This window comes from Panulirus ornatus, chromosome 50 (genome assembly GCF_036320965.1).
Source record: "Panulirus ornatus isolate Po-2019 chromosome 50, ASM3632096v1, whole genome shotgun sequence".
Lineage (NCBI taxonomy): Eukaryota > Metazoa > Arthropoda > Malacostraca > Decapoda > Palinuridae > Panulirus > Panulirus ornatus.
In genome coordinates, this window is record NC_092273.1 from 7,153,251 (window position 1) to 7,174,134 (window position 20,884).

At 42.9% G+C, this 20,884-nt stretch overlaps 1 protein-coding gene across 3 annotated transcripts in view; it reads right to left on the reverse strand.

Moving 5' to 3' along the window:
• Positions 1-375: 375 nt before the first annotated feature.
• The window catches only part of LOC139764559 (CAP-Gly domain-containing linker protein 3-like), a 47,750-nt gene continuing 27,241 nt past the window's right edge, over positions 376-20,884 (reverse strand). For all 3 annotated transcript variants that reach the window (XM_071691337.1, XM_071691335.1, XM_071691336.1), the window contains exons 6-14: positions 12,260-12,392; positions 11,807-11,956; positions 10,610-10,829; positions 10,077-10,198; positions 9,583-9,771; positions 8,110-8,362; positions 6,404-6,811; positions 4,957-5,138; positions 376-2,590 (exon numbers count right to left, since the gene is read on the reverse strand). In XM_071691337.1, coding sequence (XP_071547438.1) covers positions 2,376-2,590; positions 4,957-5,138; positions 6,404-6,811; positions 8,110-8,362; positions 9,583-9,771; positions 10,077-10,198; positions 10,610-10,829; positions 11,807-11,956; positions 12,260-12,392 — 1,872 coding nt within the window. In that variant the 3' untranslated portion in view covers positions 376-2,375. The remainder of the gene's footprint in view (positions 2,591-4,956; positions 5,139-6,403; positions 6,812-8,109; positions 8,363-9,582; positions 9,772-10,076; positions 10,199-10,609; positions 10,830-11,806; positions 11,957-12,259; positions 12,393-20,884) is intronic.

The window sequence follows — 20,884 nt, forward strand, 5'->3', positions numbered from 1 at the left end:
ATGGTATGAGTAAAGAAAATGAGGATATTGCTACGTGCGCTTTGCTCCGATTGTCAGTAAAACAACAAATAACCTAACATAAACGTATATTGAAAGAAAATATTTCTCGCGTTACATTAATCACTTCAATAAATAGAATATCGAACTACATTTTCATGATAATTTTTGCACATAGCAGTAGTCTGTAATGGATATGCCTGTACAACAGAAAAACAAGAAAATGCGTCATTAAGAGCGTTTGTGTGTGTGTGTGTGTGTGTGTGTGTGTGTGTGGTGGAGGCCGGGTTGGGCTGGGGGGTCAACACGACCCCCAAGCCACCGGCCGGCTCTCCTCCCTTCTAGATGCTTCCCTTACAAGGTTTGGAAACTATGGTGCAGTTTGTCAGAATACTTTTATTTCATGAAGTACCCGACAGGATATAAGTATTTACATGGTCACACGTAGTACATCGTCTCTGGTCCAGCAGAGAAGCCGGTGTGTCATTCTAAATTAAATCTTTAAAAGAGCAAAGTTAGGAATACACTGTAAGAAATTTATGGAATCAACATTATTTACAATATGTATAGCAGAAGACAATAATATAGCAGATAAGTGGGCCTTCCCATGTTATCATATGTATGTGTATGTAGTTGGATTGCAAGGCTTTCAACAATTTTAAGCAAAGATTATCAAACCGGAATACATACTCATACATCATACAGATATAACATGTCAAACACACGTAGGGGGAAAATATCAAATATATGCCAACAAGCCAAGAAAATGAGTGAACCTATGATGGTACGAATCCTTTCTCAGGACAACAGCAAACATAAGTTGACATGACAGCATGACTGAGTGAGCAAATCTATTCCGAAACAAAATAATTACGAAGCATCGTTATTTCGGAAATGGTAATAAGAGACCTGAGTCAGGTTATGCAAAGTATGTTTCCCTAATCATAGGATATCTAATACCGCCTTTTCTTTATTTGTTTTATGGAATATAGATGACTCGGAATACTCCTCTTGGCTCTCTCACTTTTCAGAGTTACGATGCTTCGGAATACCATGGTTATCCCTACGTTTCAGGCCCCACACGCCAAGTCAACACCCGTCCTGCTGCCATTTAAAGAGTCTTACTTAACAGTTTCAGGTTGTGGAGTGCATAACGTGTCCAGGAAATACAAAGGAATGGAATTACCAACAAGACTTCTAGGTGCATTCGCGGCTGTTCGTGATCGCAGAGGTGATCAGAAACCAAGAGCTTCGTACGGAGATACAGCATATACCTTAAAATAATTCATACGGTAACATATTCTAACATCTGGTGAATGATAAATAAAAATCTATCTCTAACAACAAACAAATCTTCTTTGGTATATACATATATATGCAAAAAACGGTAACTTAGCGGGAAAATTTAAATCACTCTGGCCTATCAAGAAAGATATACTATCTTAAGCGAACGCGACCGTTAGACGGTGCAACCGACCTCTAGGGAGGACGCAAAGAGAAACAATCAAGCAATTGAAATGTGTTAACGGATACACAAACAACACACTGAAATCTCTCTCTATTCACGTCAAAGCATTCAACACGGGTCTCAACACACTGTTACCATTCTTCCTTGGCAAAAAAAATATCTAGATCATGGGCACTTCTTTCAAATAAGGCTCTTCAGACCCAACGGTGACCTTTATAATTAGCTTTTCATGTTAAGGCTACAGTGCACGACCTGCTCTTGCAGGGGTGCATATGTTATCTTTGGGACCTATTCACACACACACAAACATACACATACAGAAGATGGTGCGTATACAGTTTTCTAAATATGGTACATATGCAATGCTAAATGTGGTGTATACTTATAGTGAATATGGTGCATATGCTATACTGAATGTTGTTTACATAATACTGAATATGATGCATATGCAATATTGAATGTCTTGTATGCATAATACTGAATATGATGCATATGCAATATAGAATGTCTTGTATGCATAATACTGAATATGATGCAATATCAAATGTGGTGTACACATGATACTAAATATGGTGTATATGCAATATTGGAGGTACTTAAAAACATACACATTCTCCCAACCACAAACATCGCCACATAGATATACACACACGTCCCCATCCCCCCCTACACACAGGTACAAATAGGTAATTACAAAGAGGAAATTACACAAGAGCAGTCGGCTCTCAGCCGTTCATCCCTCCCACTGAGGTTGGTGGAAGAATGAGTACCTCGTGTAAAAGTGTGTGTGAATACGTTAGGTTGACATGGTAAATATACAAGGTTAAGATATGGGACAAAATCGAGTGTAAAACTCTCTTTGTAAAACACACACTCACCCACACACTACTACCATTGATAAGTTGGATCACTACTCGTAATCTTGCTCAGGTTTGACGAGTTTGGCGCCGTTAATCCCCCTGACGTAGACCTTGGAGGGCTTGACCATGATGCCGTGGCGCGGGCGGCAGGTGAAGTATCGTCGCCCCTGGACCATGCCGTCGTGCCTCCCCTTGGCCGCCCGAAGCTCCACGCCCAGCCACGTCCCCTGCTCGAAGTCCACTCGCCCAATGTACTTGATCACTCCTGAAGGAGAGCAGAGCCAGCTGGTTATGAAGACTGGTTTTTATAATATGATGCTTGCTCTTTGTAGGGCTCCATAAGAACAACTTTTTCTTTTCTGATCTTCGCAGCATTAAAGAATTCTCAAAACTGTTAGGAAGACATTCGCCAGATGCCTCTGTCTTGGAAATACGGCAATGGTGGTGTATGAAATTTCAGTGTAACACGACAAGCATATGCACATAATCATATTCAAACATACACACAAACATGAGCCCTCCTGGGGTCGGGTTCTCATGGGTTCGAATCCCAGGCGAAGCAGTTTGCCCGCACACGAAACAAGTGTTCATCCTTCCTTCAGAACGGGTCGACGAAAGGTTATCCGCTTCAGCCTAATGACAGCACGACACCCTCTATGCACCACATCGCTCCGATTTGCTCTATGCCATGCACGCATCTCACCCTCCTGAATCTACAGGCCCAGGCACCTCAAAGCCTCTTTCACACGATCCATCCACTACCATTTCGATCTTCACCTTCCCTTCCACTTAAGGTTCTCTTTTCTTTGCTCATCCTCTCCACATATCCATAGCATTTCAGAACACTTTGGCCAGCTCTCTTCAGACAAAGCTTACTACCACATCTCACTCTCATTTTTTTTTTTACAGGGTCACTCCTCGTCATACCACATATCATACTCAGTCATTTAAATACACAGACACATACACACTATACACACACACACATAATATATATATATATATATATATATATATATATATATATATATATATATATATATATATATATATATATATATGAGGTCAGCCACTGAACTAAATAATGGAGTGATGTGTAATCCCCCGTCAGAGGCAGGTGGCGTGTGGTCATCTTAAGGCATCATTCCTCCAGCGTCAATGCTGCCAACGACTCACTATTCTGAGTCACGCTGTCGCTGAGGATGAGACTCAAAAGGTCATCTCTCAAGTCACGCACATCTCGTCATCCCCAGGGGGGGGGGGGGAGGGTCAAGTCAAGTCTACCCACGTTTAAGTTAATAGTTTAGTGATCGTGGGTTTAAAGAAGAGTGGGCAGGGGCACCTAAGACCTTGCGCACAGGAATGCCTGATGACACGCACACCGTGCGCGCGCACCCGGGTTGTAAGCCGATCATGATTCTGGTTAAAATATAACAAATGAAATATTTAAAGTCTTCCACAAAATATACATTTTTTTTTTAGTCTGCAGTAAAAGAAAGATTAAGGAACCCTCTAACAAAACGCTCGTTAACCAGTGATGAAAAACATGGCCAAGTAATGTCAGATTTGACAAGGAAATGCATAGTCTGAGACTCACTGTATAAGTGGAAATGAACTGACTGCAGTTGGGCGATACAAATTGTTAAACTTATATAATTTCTAATAAATCTAAAGGAAAAAGTAAAAAATTGGATTTATCTCTGATGAAATCTAATCACTGGGTCGAAGTCCAATAATAAAGCTTCGTTCCTATCATTCGTAAACAATGCTACCCTCATCGATGACCCGGGCCTTACATGGAGGGGTTATTGTTGACAATTCTTCCTTATCGAAGTCACGGGCCTCGCACTGAGAGTTAATGTTATATAAGACTAAGTTACCGGGGTCACACAGGGTGAGTTCATATTTCGGGTTCACCTAACTTTACCACATCGCATACATACTACAAACGCACATAAAAATGCGTATACATACGTACATTAATCATATTAAAACAATATATTCATAAGATGCTAGGCTATGCTTTACTCCCAGAACAAATGGTGACGAATTGAAGTCTGGATTAATGATAGGTGCCTGGGTCTGTCCGATTCACCATCCCACCACGAAAGGTAGTACCTCCCCTGTTCCATTATTCCCTCTAGTAACAGCAGTAATAAGCCGAACATTTCATTTTCCATCATTAGTGTTGTTTTGAAGATAACCAAGCGAAAATTTTCCATTCTCTTAACTTCACTGATGAGTAGTTCTAGTAGGAACGGGTCATTTTAGCAAATGGACGAGAAACATGTAATAACAATACGCTAGAACCCTCTCTAATGGTGTTGAACCCTCTCTAATGTGGTGTTTCATGAGGATTTTTTTTTCAAATATAACATTCAGCGAACGTCAGACATCTCTGGAAGTACATCGTCTCAATTCACCCTGGTTTGTTATTCATCTGAAAACTTTTACTCACAGTGTTTTGACAGCCAAGGGTACTGTATCTAATTTTACATTCATATACTTACTTCAGTAGAATCTTATGTTTACTTACAATAACTACTCACCTCTTATCCAATTACTGTACCTTTCATCCTATTCATCGACAAGCCATGCTAAGGTTATCCCAGGTCAAGGTCAAACACTCACCAACTTCGTTCTTGTAAAAGACATTGTGGCCGAGTTCGAGCCAGTGTTGGTTCTCGCGCTTCTTGCGCTGATCCCTGGGCGTGGCGGGCGGCAGGACGGGCGGGTCGCACCATGTCTGCTCCTTCTTGCGCTCCTCCGCCGCCCGCTCTAGTTCCTCCTGCCGTTGCCTCGACGTCACGTAGCTGCGGATAGGCCATCGTGGGTCATTCAAAGCTGCCGCCTTAGTGAATAAAATATGGAATCAGTTTCCTTGTGGGAGAGTGAAATAAAACAAGAAAAGCGGTCTGTGGTAGGTATATACCCGTCCAGTGCATTAAATTGCGTTGGAGGATCGACCGTGTGGCTTCCTGCAAGTTTAAAAGGATTAGGGGAACACTCTTGGGTCGGGAGGAGGTAGGTTAACATTAATTGGTACATCTGAATAAGGTAAGGAATTAGATTCCTGTTTATAAGAGACTATTTCTTCAAGGAAGGAGATACTGATGAACAACCTGGTTACGGGAGAAGGCTGTTCGAGAACAACCGATAAAGAAAGATTAATTATCAAGACGCAGAGCAAAATCTGAGCTTCAGAGAAGATGAGAAAGACCGACTACTGCTATTGTATGTCTGCGTTAAACCCTAAATTGTAAAACCTGAGGATATGTGTCGTGAGTCGGGTTGATTGTGGTACGGAGCGACAGTGTAGAAGGGAGATGCCATAGGAAGAGCGAAGTAAACCTCAAGTGGAAATAAAGGATTACTGATGCCGGAGTTATGATTCCGATGATTCTAACGAGGAAATATGAATCAAGAAATATATTATTCTAATTCACGGAACAATATATGTATTCTGCCAAGGAAAACGGAATATCTCTACTTCGAATCGTACGTTTCTGCCTTCTTACAGACCAAGCCCAGACTCGCGTTACCAGCAAAGCCTAACACCTAGAGTCGACTATCATTTCGATGCCTCTCTTCAAAAAAAAAAAAAACTTTTTTCTCTGCAATACGTACCTTAATTTCTCTATCTATGAAAAACAAGTAAATCTGTATCTGGATGAATACTAAAAGAAAATCAGTCTTTCATTAATTTGAAGTTCTGGAAAAGAAATATGGTAGAATTATTGCCACTACCACCAATCTCCCTTGTTACTAACTGCACTGTTATGGATGAACTACACAACCACCTACACCCCACCACGACAATCGTTCCATTATCATGCTACGACAGTTGCTACACCACTATTACAGCTATACTCTAACCACCACTATACATTAGAAGTCACTAATATAAAGCGTTTGTCTCCCTCGCTGGCATTTAAGCGTTTAAACTGTCAACGTGAAAAGAGCAAACTTACGGATTACCTTTGGAAAATGAAATTATCTTTTACCGCGGTGGATGGTTGTGTGTACTGAAGTTTCCTGTTGGGGGCTGGAAGTGTTCGCTAGGCGATGCTCAACTCACCGGGCTGAGAAGGACCTGTTGAGACTGGTCATGGATGTATTGGCTGGGTAGACGGTCGTCTTCAGGGACTGGGCCCTCTTCAGCGACCCGTAATCCTGGCTGTCCAGCAGGTGGTAAGACGACGAGCAGTTTGGGCAAGTCTCGTTGAAGCTTATGCTCGTGGTGAGGTTCGAGTCCAGGTTCATGGAGGAGTTGGAGCCCACAGTCACCAGGGCGCCGCTCGAGCCAAGGCTCAGCGGGCCGTATGAACTGTAACTCATGGACATGGGGAGGCCGAGACTGAAGGGCCCGCTGGAAAGCACATTGATGGTGCTGTTGGAGCCGTGTCCCGAGTTGAGGGAGGTGCGACTGTAGCCTAACTGCCGCGGCACATCACCAGCCTCGTCCAACTCTCTTTCCGTGCTGATCCTGGAGGGGCAGTTCCAGGTGGGGTGGAGTGAGGAAGGGAGGGAGGGAGGAACAAGCGGAAAGAGGGTATTGCCAGGAGTGAAGGAGGGGGTATCATGGGAAAGACAAAAGGGAAGAGGCAGTGCCAGGGAACGGAAAAGGGGCGTGAGGGAAAAAAGGGAAACAGGCAAGCAGGTGGAGGAGGGGTTTTAGAGAGGAACAAAGGAAGGAGGCAGTGCCCGGGGTAGAGGGGCCCCACGTTACGATGGGACGAAGGGTAGGGAAAAGAGTAAGGAGAAGGGCGGATGTCAGTAAGCATCGTAACACTACAAATTAAAATGTCATATTGCAGATGTTACTATAAACTACGTCAGTGCTAACCATACGTTGTGTCTATGTTTTTAAACTACGTCAGTGCTAATCATACGTTGTGTCTATGTTTTCTATGCTATCTTGTAACGGGTAATACATTCACAGGTTAACGAAAAACACTAAAAAGAGACTAAATTTATCATCTACTATGATTTAAGACCTAAACAGATCAATTACTGGTTCACGTGAAACTATAAATGAAATTCCAAACGGCAGCCATGAACGAAGAAAATGAGCAAAATTGGAAACACTGATGACCAACTGCAATACTGACCTACCCTGTAAGTTTCATAGCTGTTTGTTGATGAACTACCCGTGACTATCTGGCTCAATGTACAGACGATTTATCTTTAAGGTGCGTATGGAGACATTTCCTTTTTTTTTTTTCCCCCATTTTCGTTTTTCATGGCGACCCTCTACAAAATAGAAGTAAACATACACAGTAGAACCTAACCTTCACCAGTGTCATGATTATCATCCATGCAATATAAAGAGTCAGTAGCTCCTCTGCCAAGGTTACTGTCACCGTTTAATAAGCACACTGATACTCTACACAGAATTTATGTTTGTCTACAGTACAGTATCAGCAAGTCCCACAGTTACTACTCTATTTACGACTAAATATTCCTAACACAAATTCCCATTCCATAATAAACTTGATAAAATATGGAGTATCCAGACGATAGAGGACCAATACTGCTTCACTTATGTAGCATCACCATAAATAAAAACTTAGATTTACTGTGCTGGCTTCACCCTATTAAAGAGTACTGTGCTGGCTTCACCCTACTAAAAAATACTGTGCTAGCTTCACCCTACTAAAGTCTTTTGAGGCAAAACACCCAAGAACTTTCTTCCCTGAACGTTTGTTACGAATGCTCTTGGGCAGAGACCTCTTAGGTAAGGCTTTAGTACTCATCGTGTGCACTACAGAGACTGGTACTTACTTGATGAGTCTGGAGGGAGCAGCGAATATGCCGTGGTGCGCCTTGCACGAGAAGTACCTGCTGCCGCCGATGGCGCCGTCGTTCGTGCCACGAGGAACGTCCAGATCCACGCCGACCCAGAACCCTGAGGCGAAGTGCACAGGTCCTGTGTACCTGACGGTGCCTGTGATCACCCGTGTGGACCCACTGGCCATACCCATGTCCACGTACACACGGTCACCAGGGATAATCTTCCGGGCGGTGTTGCGAATATCTGGCGATGAAGAACGCACCAGGCGATAATGTAACGTATTATGGGATAATGTATTAGCAAAATGTGCTTACCATTAAGCAATGACGTATAAACAATAAGGATACGATGGGATCAATCATTCTTGTCTTAAGATGGGAGAAGTTAAGGTTGCCATACGATGGATTAGTTTCCTCAATAAATCTTCGTTCTTATGTAAAGATAACTTTCCCCTAATAAGTAGCAATTAAAGACGACGGAAAAGCGGAAAAGAAAATGCCACTGTGTACAGACAGGTCCAGAACTTATACATGGTTAACTCTTAAGAATAATTTACAGTCAAGTTTGCTTTTAAGAAATTCAAATAATAATGAACCAAGTAGAAGTCAGGCGAGATACTATGTCCCCGTAGATCATCGTGGGTATATCACTAACCTAATCCATCCCGACAATTGACAATGATAATTCTGTGCATTTAAAATGAAAGCTGGAGATTGGATGAGAGCGATCTAACTTCTTTCTAATCATGTGCTAGTCACTTTAACAACTTTTAAGACCATAGCCAGCTCATTTTACATATAACATTTCATGGCATCCATTTCTGCAGGACAACAATCACTGCACAAGTTCCTCATTTGACTAAGACGCCAGTAACAGTTTCCGAATCCCACTGCATGAAACGCGAGCACGGACAGACCTGATGTGGAGGACGAGGGTCCATCGCTAGGCCACGGACACACACACACACACCCAGAGACCCGGTGGCGGCAGACTAATTACTCAAATTCCACAGATAAGGACATGTTACCAGTTGATGCCCACTGCCCTGAATTCGTTTACCAGTGTTCCCCTTCAGACGACACAATTCTTGTCTGAACTGTACATTCTTATGGTACTTCTCAAAACATTTTAACTTGATAACAAACATGATTATATCCCTTTAAATTTCTTCATTTATTGGGAGGATTTATTAATATATATAACTACATATCCACCTCTTAAAATCTGTCCTATGCTCTTCATCCTGAGACTCATATTTAGGTCACTTAATTGAAGTTCCTTATCAAGTGGAAGAAAACGTAATCAAAATGAAAATCCCCCAACATCACATACATCATTACTATATGGTATATGAGGACACGTGTGTATAGACATCTGACACAGTATACATTATGTATCCATTACACTAAACTAGGAGGCAGAGGGAGTGCCACACTTGATGCTGTGTGTGGGGAGGTGCAGACCTTGAGCCACTCTGGATGACACCTTGGAGACGTCGACACGGCCGTGGTTGACCCGTCCCGGGGGAAGGGAGGCTGAGCGACGGGACCCGCCACTGGCCCGCTGACGCTGCGCCACCGACACGGAGCGTCCCTGCCGTGCGCCGCTCAGGTGGGGTATCTTCGTCAGGCGGTTCACAGGCACGAAGATACCTGCACAGGAGAAGGAAGAGGATGTACTTCACACAGCTGTACAACAAGTCTATCACCAAGTCACAACAAGACTTCCACACTTTTACAATGGGTGAAAGAGACCATGTGGGATCATTACACAATAAAACTAGTTAGCATATTTCTCTGAAGGGGACTAATGGGTCAAGAACAGATATGGAGATGAAGTTACTCAATAATGTATTGGATCTACTGTGGCGCTTTATGTGATGGATTTATCAAATAGCCATTCTCTAACTGAATGATCCTGAAGGAGGTCCAGCGGACGAGCCAGGGTTGTGACTGACCGTAGTTCTTGGCGCAGCGGAAGTACATGACGCCCTTGACGGTGCCGTTGTGCCGGCCGGTGGGAGTCTCCAGTTCCACCCCGGCCCAAAGGCCCGTCGCGAACTCTGTCGTCCCTACGAACCTGCAGGAGGGAGAGGGAGGATTAGGACACGGAGGAAAACTTTCATTAATGAATTCTTCAGAATCAGAGATTGGAAGTGAACCTCACTGATTATTTCAGTACGATATGTATCTAAAGGTACGGATATGGGTAAATTTAATGTCTTTAAGATATCATAATTGGCCTTCAAAATTATGATTCATTGTTTCCTAATGTGGTATCCTGTTGAAAAGGAAATAAGAGCAGCAATAACAACATGGTGTATCTAGAGGGATAAGGAACACTGGTGTGTAGAGAGGCACGGGGAACCAATGTGTGTACATAAGTACGGGGAACCAATGTGTGTACAGAGGCACGGGGAACCAATGTGTGTACAGAGGCACGGGGAACCATGATATCAAAGTGCCATCATACATAACAGGGCGGTCTCACCTGAGCGTGCCAGTCTTGACACCGTTCACCAGGACACGATCACCCAACTTCAGCCCCATGGCCTTGAGAACCGCCTTGCCTGAGGAGCCCTGGCTGCTGGTGCAGGCGTGGCTGACGGTGTGGGCATGGGAGGCCGTGGGTGAGAGGAGGGAGCGGAGCTTAGCGATGACATCCTGCACGTCAGGAACCAACTCGTACTGGTCGGGGGCCGGGATGCACTCTGTCGGTCAACGAGACAACTACAGTTCGCCGTTACCAACTGTAGCATTTGATCTGGTGTTGTGGAGCTTTTACAGACCTAGAACCTATTGGCTATCAAATCCTTTTCAACATGAAAAAAAAGATATATAAACAAACTACTTACATACACGTAAATATTTTGTTTCTCAAAAATATAGTAAAACTTACATACTATTTTTATATATGAACGCAGCCCTACATACACGTAAATATTTTGTTTCTCAAAAATATAGTAAAACTTACATACTATTTTTATATATGAACGCAGCCCTGAAATATTTTTTGTGCTATTCTATATAAAATTCTAACAGACATCTGATCACACGCGGCATCAAAACCTCCCAGGAACTTATAAACAAGTGGTAGACTATTGCAAGTAACTTACAGGAAAATATAAACGTCTCCACTCCCAAAGTCCTCATGCTTTCCCTCCTATGTCTTCTTTCCTATCGTCAGTGCTTTAAAACAGTCCACCTTACTTGCTGAACTGGTTACTGCCACTAGACTGACACAAATCCTCCCGACAAAGCATCATCCTGACCCAATATGGACCCAGATAACAATCTGGGTCTTCCATGTTTAGCACCTCACACACACATACAGACACGGTCTGATGAAACACGATTACTTACGAGCTAAGCCGACAGAACGAACACGGAGGCCGTTGTTAAGTTTGGATGAACGCGTGTAGGTTCTGTTACCCATGCTTAAATGGGGCTAAATTCATTATCAAGACCTTTTAATACAATACTGTGTCAGAAAACCTCACTAGAACGTTAATCATTGAACAGGATGTACATTACAATCGCCTGGACGCGCGCGCGCATGTGTGTGTGTCTGTGTGCGCGTGTGTGTGTAACAAGAAGAAAGACTGGTAGGCGTATGGCCTGAGAAAACTTGATCATGGGAACACCTATGCAACACCCCTTACGGGTGGAGCGGGCAGGAGCAACGTACGGAAGGGTGTGCGTCCCTGAGTGTCGGTGAGGGTGAGGAGGGCGCCGTGCTGCAGCAAGACGCGCACAGCCGCCAGGCTCAGGTTAGCCGCAGCGATGTGGAGAGGCGCCCCTCCGGAGTACTCCAGGCACGCGTCGTTGATACTCACACCTGTTTTATTCAAGACGATGGTCAGGCCTCAGTATATATATATATATATATATATATATATATATATATATATATATATATATATATATATCATTTCCTTTTAAGCATTACTAAACCATACCATTTCCAGAATTATACTTCCAGAGACAGATGTTATAAGATTGGGGGCCCCTGCCAGGCTTGGAAGTCGCGATTCGAGCATTAACGCTCATTTTGATAATTCCATAACGGAATACGAATTCAGTGGCAAACACTAACCCTTGTGGCGGTGACTAGGTTTGAGAGAGGGGTGGTGTAGCTCACCGTGTGGGTCCTGGAGGAGCAGGTCCAGGACGAGGGCGACGTCGAAGTAGGCGGCGTAGTGCAGGGCCGTCATGTGGGTCCAGCGACATCTCTGGTGGACGTCCGCGCCTGCGTTCAGCAGTTGCTTCACCACCTGCAACACACCATAAAACACACCATCATAACCACACTCTTCAACTACAACAACTAATGTCCTGTAGTTGGCCCCCCACAGACCTCACACTTACCTCATTCCTTCAGTAAACCAGGCAACGTTCACCGGGAGGAACTGGAGACATCCCAGTGTCATTGCTCGCGACACCAATGTCATCGCTCTAACTCACCCGCTAGACTACAGCAGGATCGACCCCATTACCAGGACAGACGACACATGAACATCCTGGACACATTTTATTGAGATCTGATTACAAATATTACTTTAAATATTTTTTTTTTTTTTTTTTTTCAAACTATTCGCCATTTCCCGCGTTAGCGAGGTAGCGTTAAGAACAGAGGACTGGGCCATTGAGGGAATATCCTCACCTGGCCCCCTTCTCTGTTCCTTCTTTTGGAAAATTAAAAAATTTTTTTAATATATATAAATATATATATGTAATATATATATATATATATATATATATATATATATATATATATATATATATATATATATATATATATATATATATATAAGTGTTCTGAATGTGGTGTCGAGTCAAGGAATGAGAGGACAGAAGCTCGTGCCGTGTCGTGTGTTCTGTACCTACCCCTGCCGAGACTGCAGGCACACACACACACACACACACTCACACACTGAATGTTTAAGACATGGGGCTCTTATGTGTGAAACTTCCTCCCCGCACAGTACAAATAGGTAATTACACCCATAAACATATACTTACATCTATAAACATTCACATGCACGAACGCAAACACGTCCGTGCTTGAACCTCACCAGAACCGCGGGAGGAATCAAGACAATTACATAATATCCGAGATGCTTTCACCTCGTACCACCGCTTCCTACGGCACTCCTGTGGTTGTGTGTGCAGAGCAACGACCTTACGGCCGGGTCCCGGAGGTCGAGGGAATCATCCCTCCTTCTACCACCCAACCACCACCCTTCACACACCACCACCACCTTATTAGGCATCATGGGGGACGGAATGAGGTGGAGGGAAAGGGAGAGGGGAGTCTGTTCGTACTGGAAGGGATAAGGACACTCATGCAGCGAAGATGAGGTTATTTCTATCTTCTCAGCGAGTGAGCGAGGTGAAAATTTCCTCAGCAGGAGGTCACGGAGGATGAAAGACCCCTTGTATCTTCGGCAGCGCCTCTTCTCAGCGGATGAGGGATGGCGGAGGGGGTGTCTCTCTCTTAGTGGGAGGTGAGGAGGAGGGGGGTTCATTCTTTGCAGGTGAGGGTGGTAGGTGAGGGGGAGGGGTTATTCTTTGTAGGACGTGAGGGAGGGAGGGAGGGGGGATGATTTCTTAGTGGAAATTAGGGAGGGATGAGGGATGGGGGATTCGTTCTTAGTAGGAGGTGGAAGGAGTCTTATCAGAAGTGGATGGCAGGTCTTTACTTGTTAGAAAGTGGGGAGGAAATCTTTTAGGGAACGTCAAGTAAAAATAATGCCTTGCCAGAAGCTACGAGACTACTCGGTGGGTAACTGTACAGTAATGATGCCCCAGAGTAACACAGAAACGCTGTAGCAATTTTGATAATCTAAGAAAAAAAAAAAAAAACTGCTCACAGCATTTACCCCAGGTGTCAGGGACTCAAAGAACAAATGGACGGAGTTATTTAGGATTCTAGGAACACCCAATTTGCTCTGACTTGCCTCACCTCGCACGACACACACAGCAACACACTCTGACAGCCTGGGCTTCGATACCTTAATTTGATTTCTTATTGTCGAGTACTGAGTTTTGTGATGGTTGATGGCTGAGTTGTTTGCATGATTGGCTATCGATTATCGAGGTTATTAAGGACCGTGAACTTCAAAAAGAAAAAGAAGAAACAGGTAATTCAGATAAAATTCTATGACCATACACGGTCTCACTATACACCTTGAAGATAATTCGAAAAGGAGTTCATTGGCTGCAAACAAGATGTAATTCCTATAATCGCATGTTTCAAAATCTGTTGTAAACATATCGAAAACTTAAGAAAAAAAAATGCATACTCAACTCTTGCACAACACATTACAACCACCATCCAAGGTGAGTCTAGCCACATAAACAAGTAAGGAATATACTCTCCACAACACAACAATATTGGTCTATTTATAACTTCAAAATATCATCATCACCTAGTCCTGAGTTCACTGAACAAGAGATCTGTCCATACACATCTGTTTTTCTTCACTATAAACTAGTGGACAATATAATTTTGATGACAATAATCATATATATATATTTTTTTTTTGACACAAGCATGTTTACTTAACGATGAGAAACATCATGCAAAGTAAACTGATCTACGAGACGGGTCTTGCAAAAGCGCAAAAAAAAAAAAAAAAAAAAATGAATTTCGGAAGCCACACTGTATTGTCTTCATCGCCTTGCCTAACACGGGACTGTGCCATTCTAACGAAGCTTCACGAAATAAATTAATCTTCATAAAAAAAAAAAACTATGCATTTATCAATCACCTCCCTGGCTGGCATGGTAGGTGAAAGTGAACTGAGCAATGTTGGTGAGGGAGGAGGAGGAAGAAGCTTGGCGATGCTTGATCTAACTTCACTAATAGGAAGCTTTCGTTTAATGTCTGCAGCAACAATGGAGGCTTCTCCGAGCTCGTCAAAAGTTGCCATATGGTAGTGACTCTTAAATGCAAGCGTAGCTTTGCACTCTCGTATGTATCGCATCTGGGGCATGTGTTGGTGCACAGTCACAATGATTACAAGGACGCTGTACCGTCTGCCAGGGCTGCCAGGTGCACAATAATCAAAGGGGAAGACGGTGGAGTTTGATTATTTCCCTTCTGTTATTATGTATATTGTTGGGTGTGATGGTAATCGACCGTCGTTCAATCGTTTTGCCAGAAATAATTATACCAATGTTAAATATACTCATTTAAATGGAAGAAAAATAGTTGGATGTTATCCAATGTTTTATGAATCTCTATCTATACTGATCTGACTAAAATTAGAAATTAATTTGCCTTTTTTGCTAAAGATAATTGGTAATTAAGAAATACTTGAGACGTTTCTGATAAGGACAAAATATTCATAATTATATATGGAATTTAAAAAATGCAGACAAACACAACTAACTATCTTCTTCAATACCAGTGCAACGATAAACTGAATGAAAACGGAGCTCGGGGACACACTTTAAAATTTAGTTAAGTTTACCATGAACGATGAACAGTTTTCTTTGATCGTTCGGCTTGGGGTAACCTAACTAAACGTAACGGACTCGTTCTACAGTAAGGCACGACTTCAACCTAAAGAATACATTATAAAGGAATTCATACAGCTGTCTCTGACAAGGGTAGAGATAAAGAACTCACAAATGGCTGTGGAGATAAGAATTAAGTAAAGATATTCAGAAGGAAAAGCCTAGAAACTTTTCATATTACAATGATAAAGGTCTAAAAATATATTTGATCAAATATCTACATTTAGTATACAAGCACCACTGTGTTTACCATTTCACAAATTGCTTGGAGTGGCATTTCTCCACAAACTAGTTATTTCTATTTTCCTATTTCTTTTTTCATACTCTAGGAAATATGAATCACCTGTTCACAGAATCTATTGCGTCATGAATATTTTCTTGACAGATAGATAACTTTGTGAAGTTTGGTGGAATGAGTATATCATCAGGATATTAGAATCGATTGAGAATAACACGAACTTGTGAAGAACGACGCATATAATAGCAGGTCCTCAGTAAGTCACAAAAATGAAAGAACTCTTTCCCTGGCTATAAATCGAATTCAAGACGTTTCACACACCACACAAATCCACGGTACACTTACACATACGCCCATCTGTGCCACTACTGGCACCCTAAACAGATCCACCCGATCTATGTCACAATGAAACTGCTCTTTTTTTTTTTTTTCCTCTTTCATTCATCTATATTCCTCTCTATAGTTTTACCACACTCATCTGTGAGTTTCTCATGATATCTTCCACTATAACAAAACAGCCTCGAAGGTACGCCGTGGTCTGTTGCTGTTTGACTCCCTTCGTATCATGCGGGGAGGAGGAGGGAATGGAGGATTACGCATGAATACGTTGACGGGGAACATAATCTTGTTTTTGTACGTAATACAATCATCCTAATCTTGTGAAAAAAAAAAAGAGGGAGGTGGAGGGCGACTATTGATTTTACAGAATGAAGTAGAGGGCCATATGTGCAGTTAGTGAGCCATGGTTTTAGAATTCAAGTGAATAAATGGTAGTATTCACAATTTTTCGACTTTGTTTATATCTTGCCGCTTGACGGTGTTAATGAGACCCTGGCGATCGATAGATCCAACGTCCAAACTAACCAAAGAACCAATTCCATAACAACGAATGCGTAGCACGAATTTTCAAAACGTGATCGCCTTGATGATCTAGCTCACCCATTATTCTAACAGGTCTTGTTTAGCCGCACGAAATTTACTGGAAATGAAACATAACTGCAGTACACTGAAATCACTGCCGTATGTTATCTTTACAGAGAACAAAGCTAGAATTAACTCGAGGGTCGAACACATCTCATGCCGACTCGAACAGCTTAGTGATAGCCTCACTGGTCCATTGTCTCTGGCTTCTGAGGTCACCATTTCATAACAAGAAGCCGCAGGTGTTTCGACAGTGATTTCCCCACACGTATTGAAGGACTCTACCACCAGGGCCAGGTGGCTGGCGATGAAGCTAGGAACACCTCTCTTGACTGGAAGGACGGCTCCTGCAGGACTTGTAGAATTTGGGGAGAATTCCTAGAGAGAAATGGTGATCTAAGGATTACGAAAACTGGGAAAAATTACGAGACAAGAGATTCTTCTAAGCATCATCATATTGCTTCGTATTTCACGCACTTCAGAGATTAACCCCGTGATCACTACTCAGTGTGACCAGCCTCTAATGGTTAATTCACAGGCGAGGTCATTGTCCTCAGGTGTTGCCTTAGTGCTTAAATGCTCATACTTACGACCGCAAGAGTTACGTTATACAATGAACGGATTCTCCAACTAATTCGTCATACATTCTGGGACTCTGCCTGACGAGGACCTTCGTCTTACGACAACATGAAGCGATTCCTTCTGACGTTGCTGTTATGAAAAGCCCGTCTGGCTTCAGCATGGCACGGGCCCCTAATCTTGGGGTTGGCCCGTCACCTTTCTGGCTCGCTCTGGTTTAAAGATTCGTTTGGCCCCTTGGCCTAGCATGGGGGGCCTTAGTCTACAGACGTCCCGGTAATTGGTTATTTCGGGTTGAGGCTAATTGCTAAGGGGGTCATTCAGGTCACCAGCGTCATGATTCATAAAGAATACACACAAACTTATTATATTCATGGTCCCTGCCACCTGCCTGATTGGTTATCTGGGCTGTTGGGTTATAGACTGCTGCCTGGGTCGTTAAGAACCGTCAGCGGCCTGTGCTACATTCAACTGGTTGTTTGGGCGTTCAGGACCTACTGACTGCCTGGGTCATTAAGGCCGGTCAATGTCAGTTCATAACCATTAGCCAAACAATCCTAACCACCTTCAAGCAATATTTGTCATCGAGTGTAACTTAAACTTATCATAATCTATCATTATTATAATTATCGTTATTATCATTTTTCATCTAAGAAAAAATGAATAAACATTCTTTTCCCCCTCCGCCCTATACATTTATCATTCAGTTGCCGTGTACCATATACGATCCAGTATTTACCGTTCGACACACAACTCTGGCGGGCCATGCTAAGGCTACTCATGTTTGACACGTCCCGCGCCTCACGTCCTCCTCGGGTACCTACAAACGTAGCGCGACCCTCGGCCCAAACCGGCCAGTTATTATCAAACCTTAAGAAATATCTGTCGCGACATTTACTGAGGCCAGTGATCTGACACCTCGAGAAAATGCTCATAAAACGAGAAACGAAAAGTCACTATGCTTAGTTGTTCACAGTGCTTGTGTGGTGGTCAGGACTGTAATCAACTGGTTTGTGGTGCGTTGGTGCTGGGTGGTGGTGGTGGTGGTGGTGGTGGCGATGAGGGAGGAGTAAAGGCGTTGGAGGTGGGTCCAGGTAAGAGACACCAGGCCGGAAGGAAGTCCAGTGTTTAAGGTAACGGCCGAGCCCGACACGTTCCTCTGGTGGGGTCAGTGGAATAATGTACCCGAGGGAGCTGTCTGGTGTGACACAAGCCCACATACTGCACCAACACACCGGAAGAAGAGGAGGAACAGTTAGCTGCACACCTCTCCCTCCTTCCCACCAGGTCGTGACACGGACAGGAAACAAGCTCTTTATATATATATATATATATATATATATATATATATATATATATATATATATATATATATATATATATTCCTATGAGTCCATGGGGAAAATGATCACGCGCTGTACGTTCATGGAGTGGACGCCAGCAGCCCCAAGTGTGGGTGCGGGGCACAGAGAAAAAGACAGCCTAGCCCAGGTAGGCTCTGTTTTCTTCCCGTCTCCACCCACACGTAGGCTGCGGACATTCGAATAGCTAGTCTACCAAACACACACTTTCTCCATCTCACACATAACACCTCAAAGACACCTCACTCAGATGACGCTTTATTCTCGAATGTATTTTTTTTTTTTTTTTTTGCGGTGAGCGCTACGCAACAGCCCTGACTTTTAGAGAAATTTCGGAAAATGGCGATCATATATATATATATATATATATATATATATATATATATATATATATATATATATATATATATATATGAAGAATATTTCAGATTCCAGTTTATCATAGATAATTTATAAAACTATCAAATCTACTTTCACGACTTATGTCAATGCTTTATAAAGGCTGAAATGCCCCAGACATTATGAACGTGGCTGACTGAAACAGACAAAAATTCAGAGAAAAGTTCTGGAGGTAACAGACAAGTAGGAGGCATGGTGGTACTGAAGAACCTTGGGAGGAAGGATCGGTCATCAGTACAGGTGCTTCAAATACATGGGATATCAATAGAGACGAGTCTTCCTCCTGGGAAAAAATATTAATATATCAGCCAATATTAGAATCAGGTGAGAGTCTGTAGTTTTCTAGTAATCATCCCAGAACTAGTCGCTCCATAAAGGTAGGTGAAGCACTTCCAGAAATCATGTGAACTTATGATAACTTTGCCTCAATTCTCCTAAACGCTGCATTTTTTTTTTTCAACCTTCAATGTTCACGTTATAAAGATACTACGCCTTAATGTCGTCTGCTGCATTCGCCCCAAAACTGGGGACTGGGAGGAACCACTGTTGTGTTTCTACAGTAAAATGCAAAATCTACAACCCACGTAAGGGAATCTAAACCCAAAAGTATCAAATCAGGGAGATGCATGGCACAAAACTATGTAGCGGTTGTTCTGACAGCTAATCGGTACCGGTGGGTCAACGTTATTTCCCCCTTGTTTTTTTTTTCTTTCCTTTTTTTTTGGACGCTATTTTCTCTAGCGTCACCTCCGGGTTAGGTTTGAGGCTGGCGCGCGTTTGGGCGGAAACCCCCACAGCTGGGGTTCAGGTGAGGTTAATTGGCACGAATGTTCTTACCCAACACTTCACTTTGACTTCTAGATGGTGACGGGTAGGATGGGGTCTTCCGCAATCCCTCCTTGGTGTAATGTAATGAAAAATATGATGTGTTTGCTCATCGGCATTACCACACGCACACGCGTCTTGACACTGACAAACCTTTTCTTCTACACATCAAATGAATCCTTGAGTAATGAAGTGGAAACAGAATTGAACCAGTTGCCAAAATATTATCTGATCTACCGCCCTGTCAGAAAAAAAATAAAAGAATTGCACGAATAAAAAATACTTATTGTAACCAAAACGGCAGCTATGATTTTACATCGAGGCCAGACCCAACTGAAATTATGTAAGATAAAGTGGGCGTTACTGTGAAATTGTGAGATGTCAACTTGCCGTTCTTTTAAACGTGAAAATGACTGTGATTACCAGAGGACGGTAGCACGTCATGGAGGTATCATAATAATCTTCCTGGTTCATGCTTGTGCGTCATACTAACAATACGTAATAGTGGTTCGTAAGCCTTACTAAACATACGGTGAATCGAACCTGCTTCTTGACGTCCGCAAGCAACAAGACAGATATCGACTGTTAATGAAAGAAACATGCTCATATCTCGTACATCAATCCTCCGGGTATGCCACACGCCACATCACAATGTCATCCTTACTTTACAATACTAAACTCTGCGAGTATACAGAATGAGCAGACTATCACTTCAACACTGACCACATAACACACACAGTCACTGGTTGCTCCTCACTCTCCACACGTTATAAATTACAACTGTGTGTGTAAACAAGAATGTGCCCCCCCCCCCCCCCCAAGGCGTGTCTTAATTACAGTGTCTCCTCTGCCCTAAGCGTCGCTACCATGCTACTCTTCCTTCCTCTTTGCAACCTTCTTTTTCATTATCTCCAGAAAA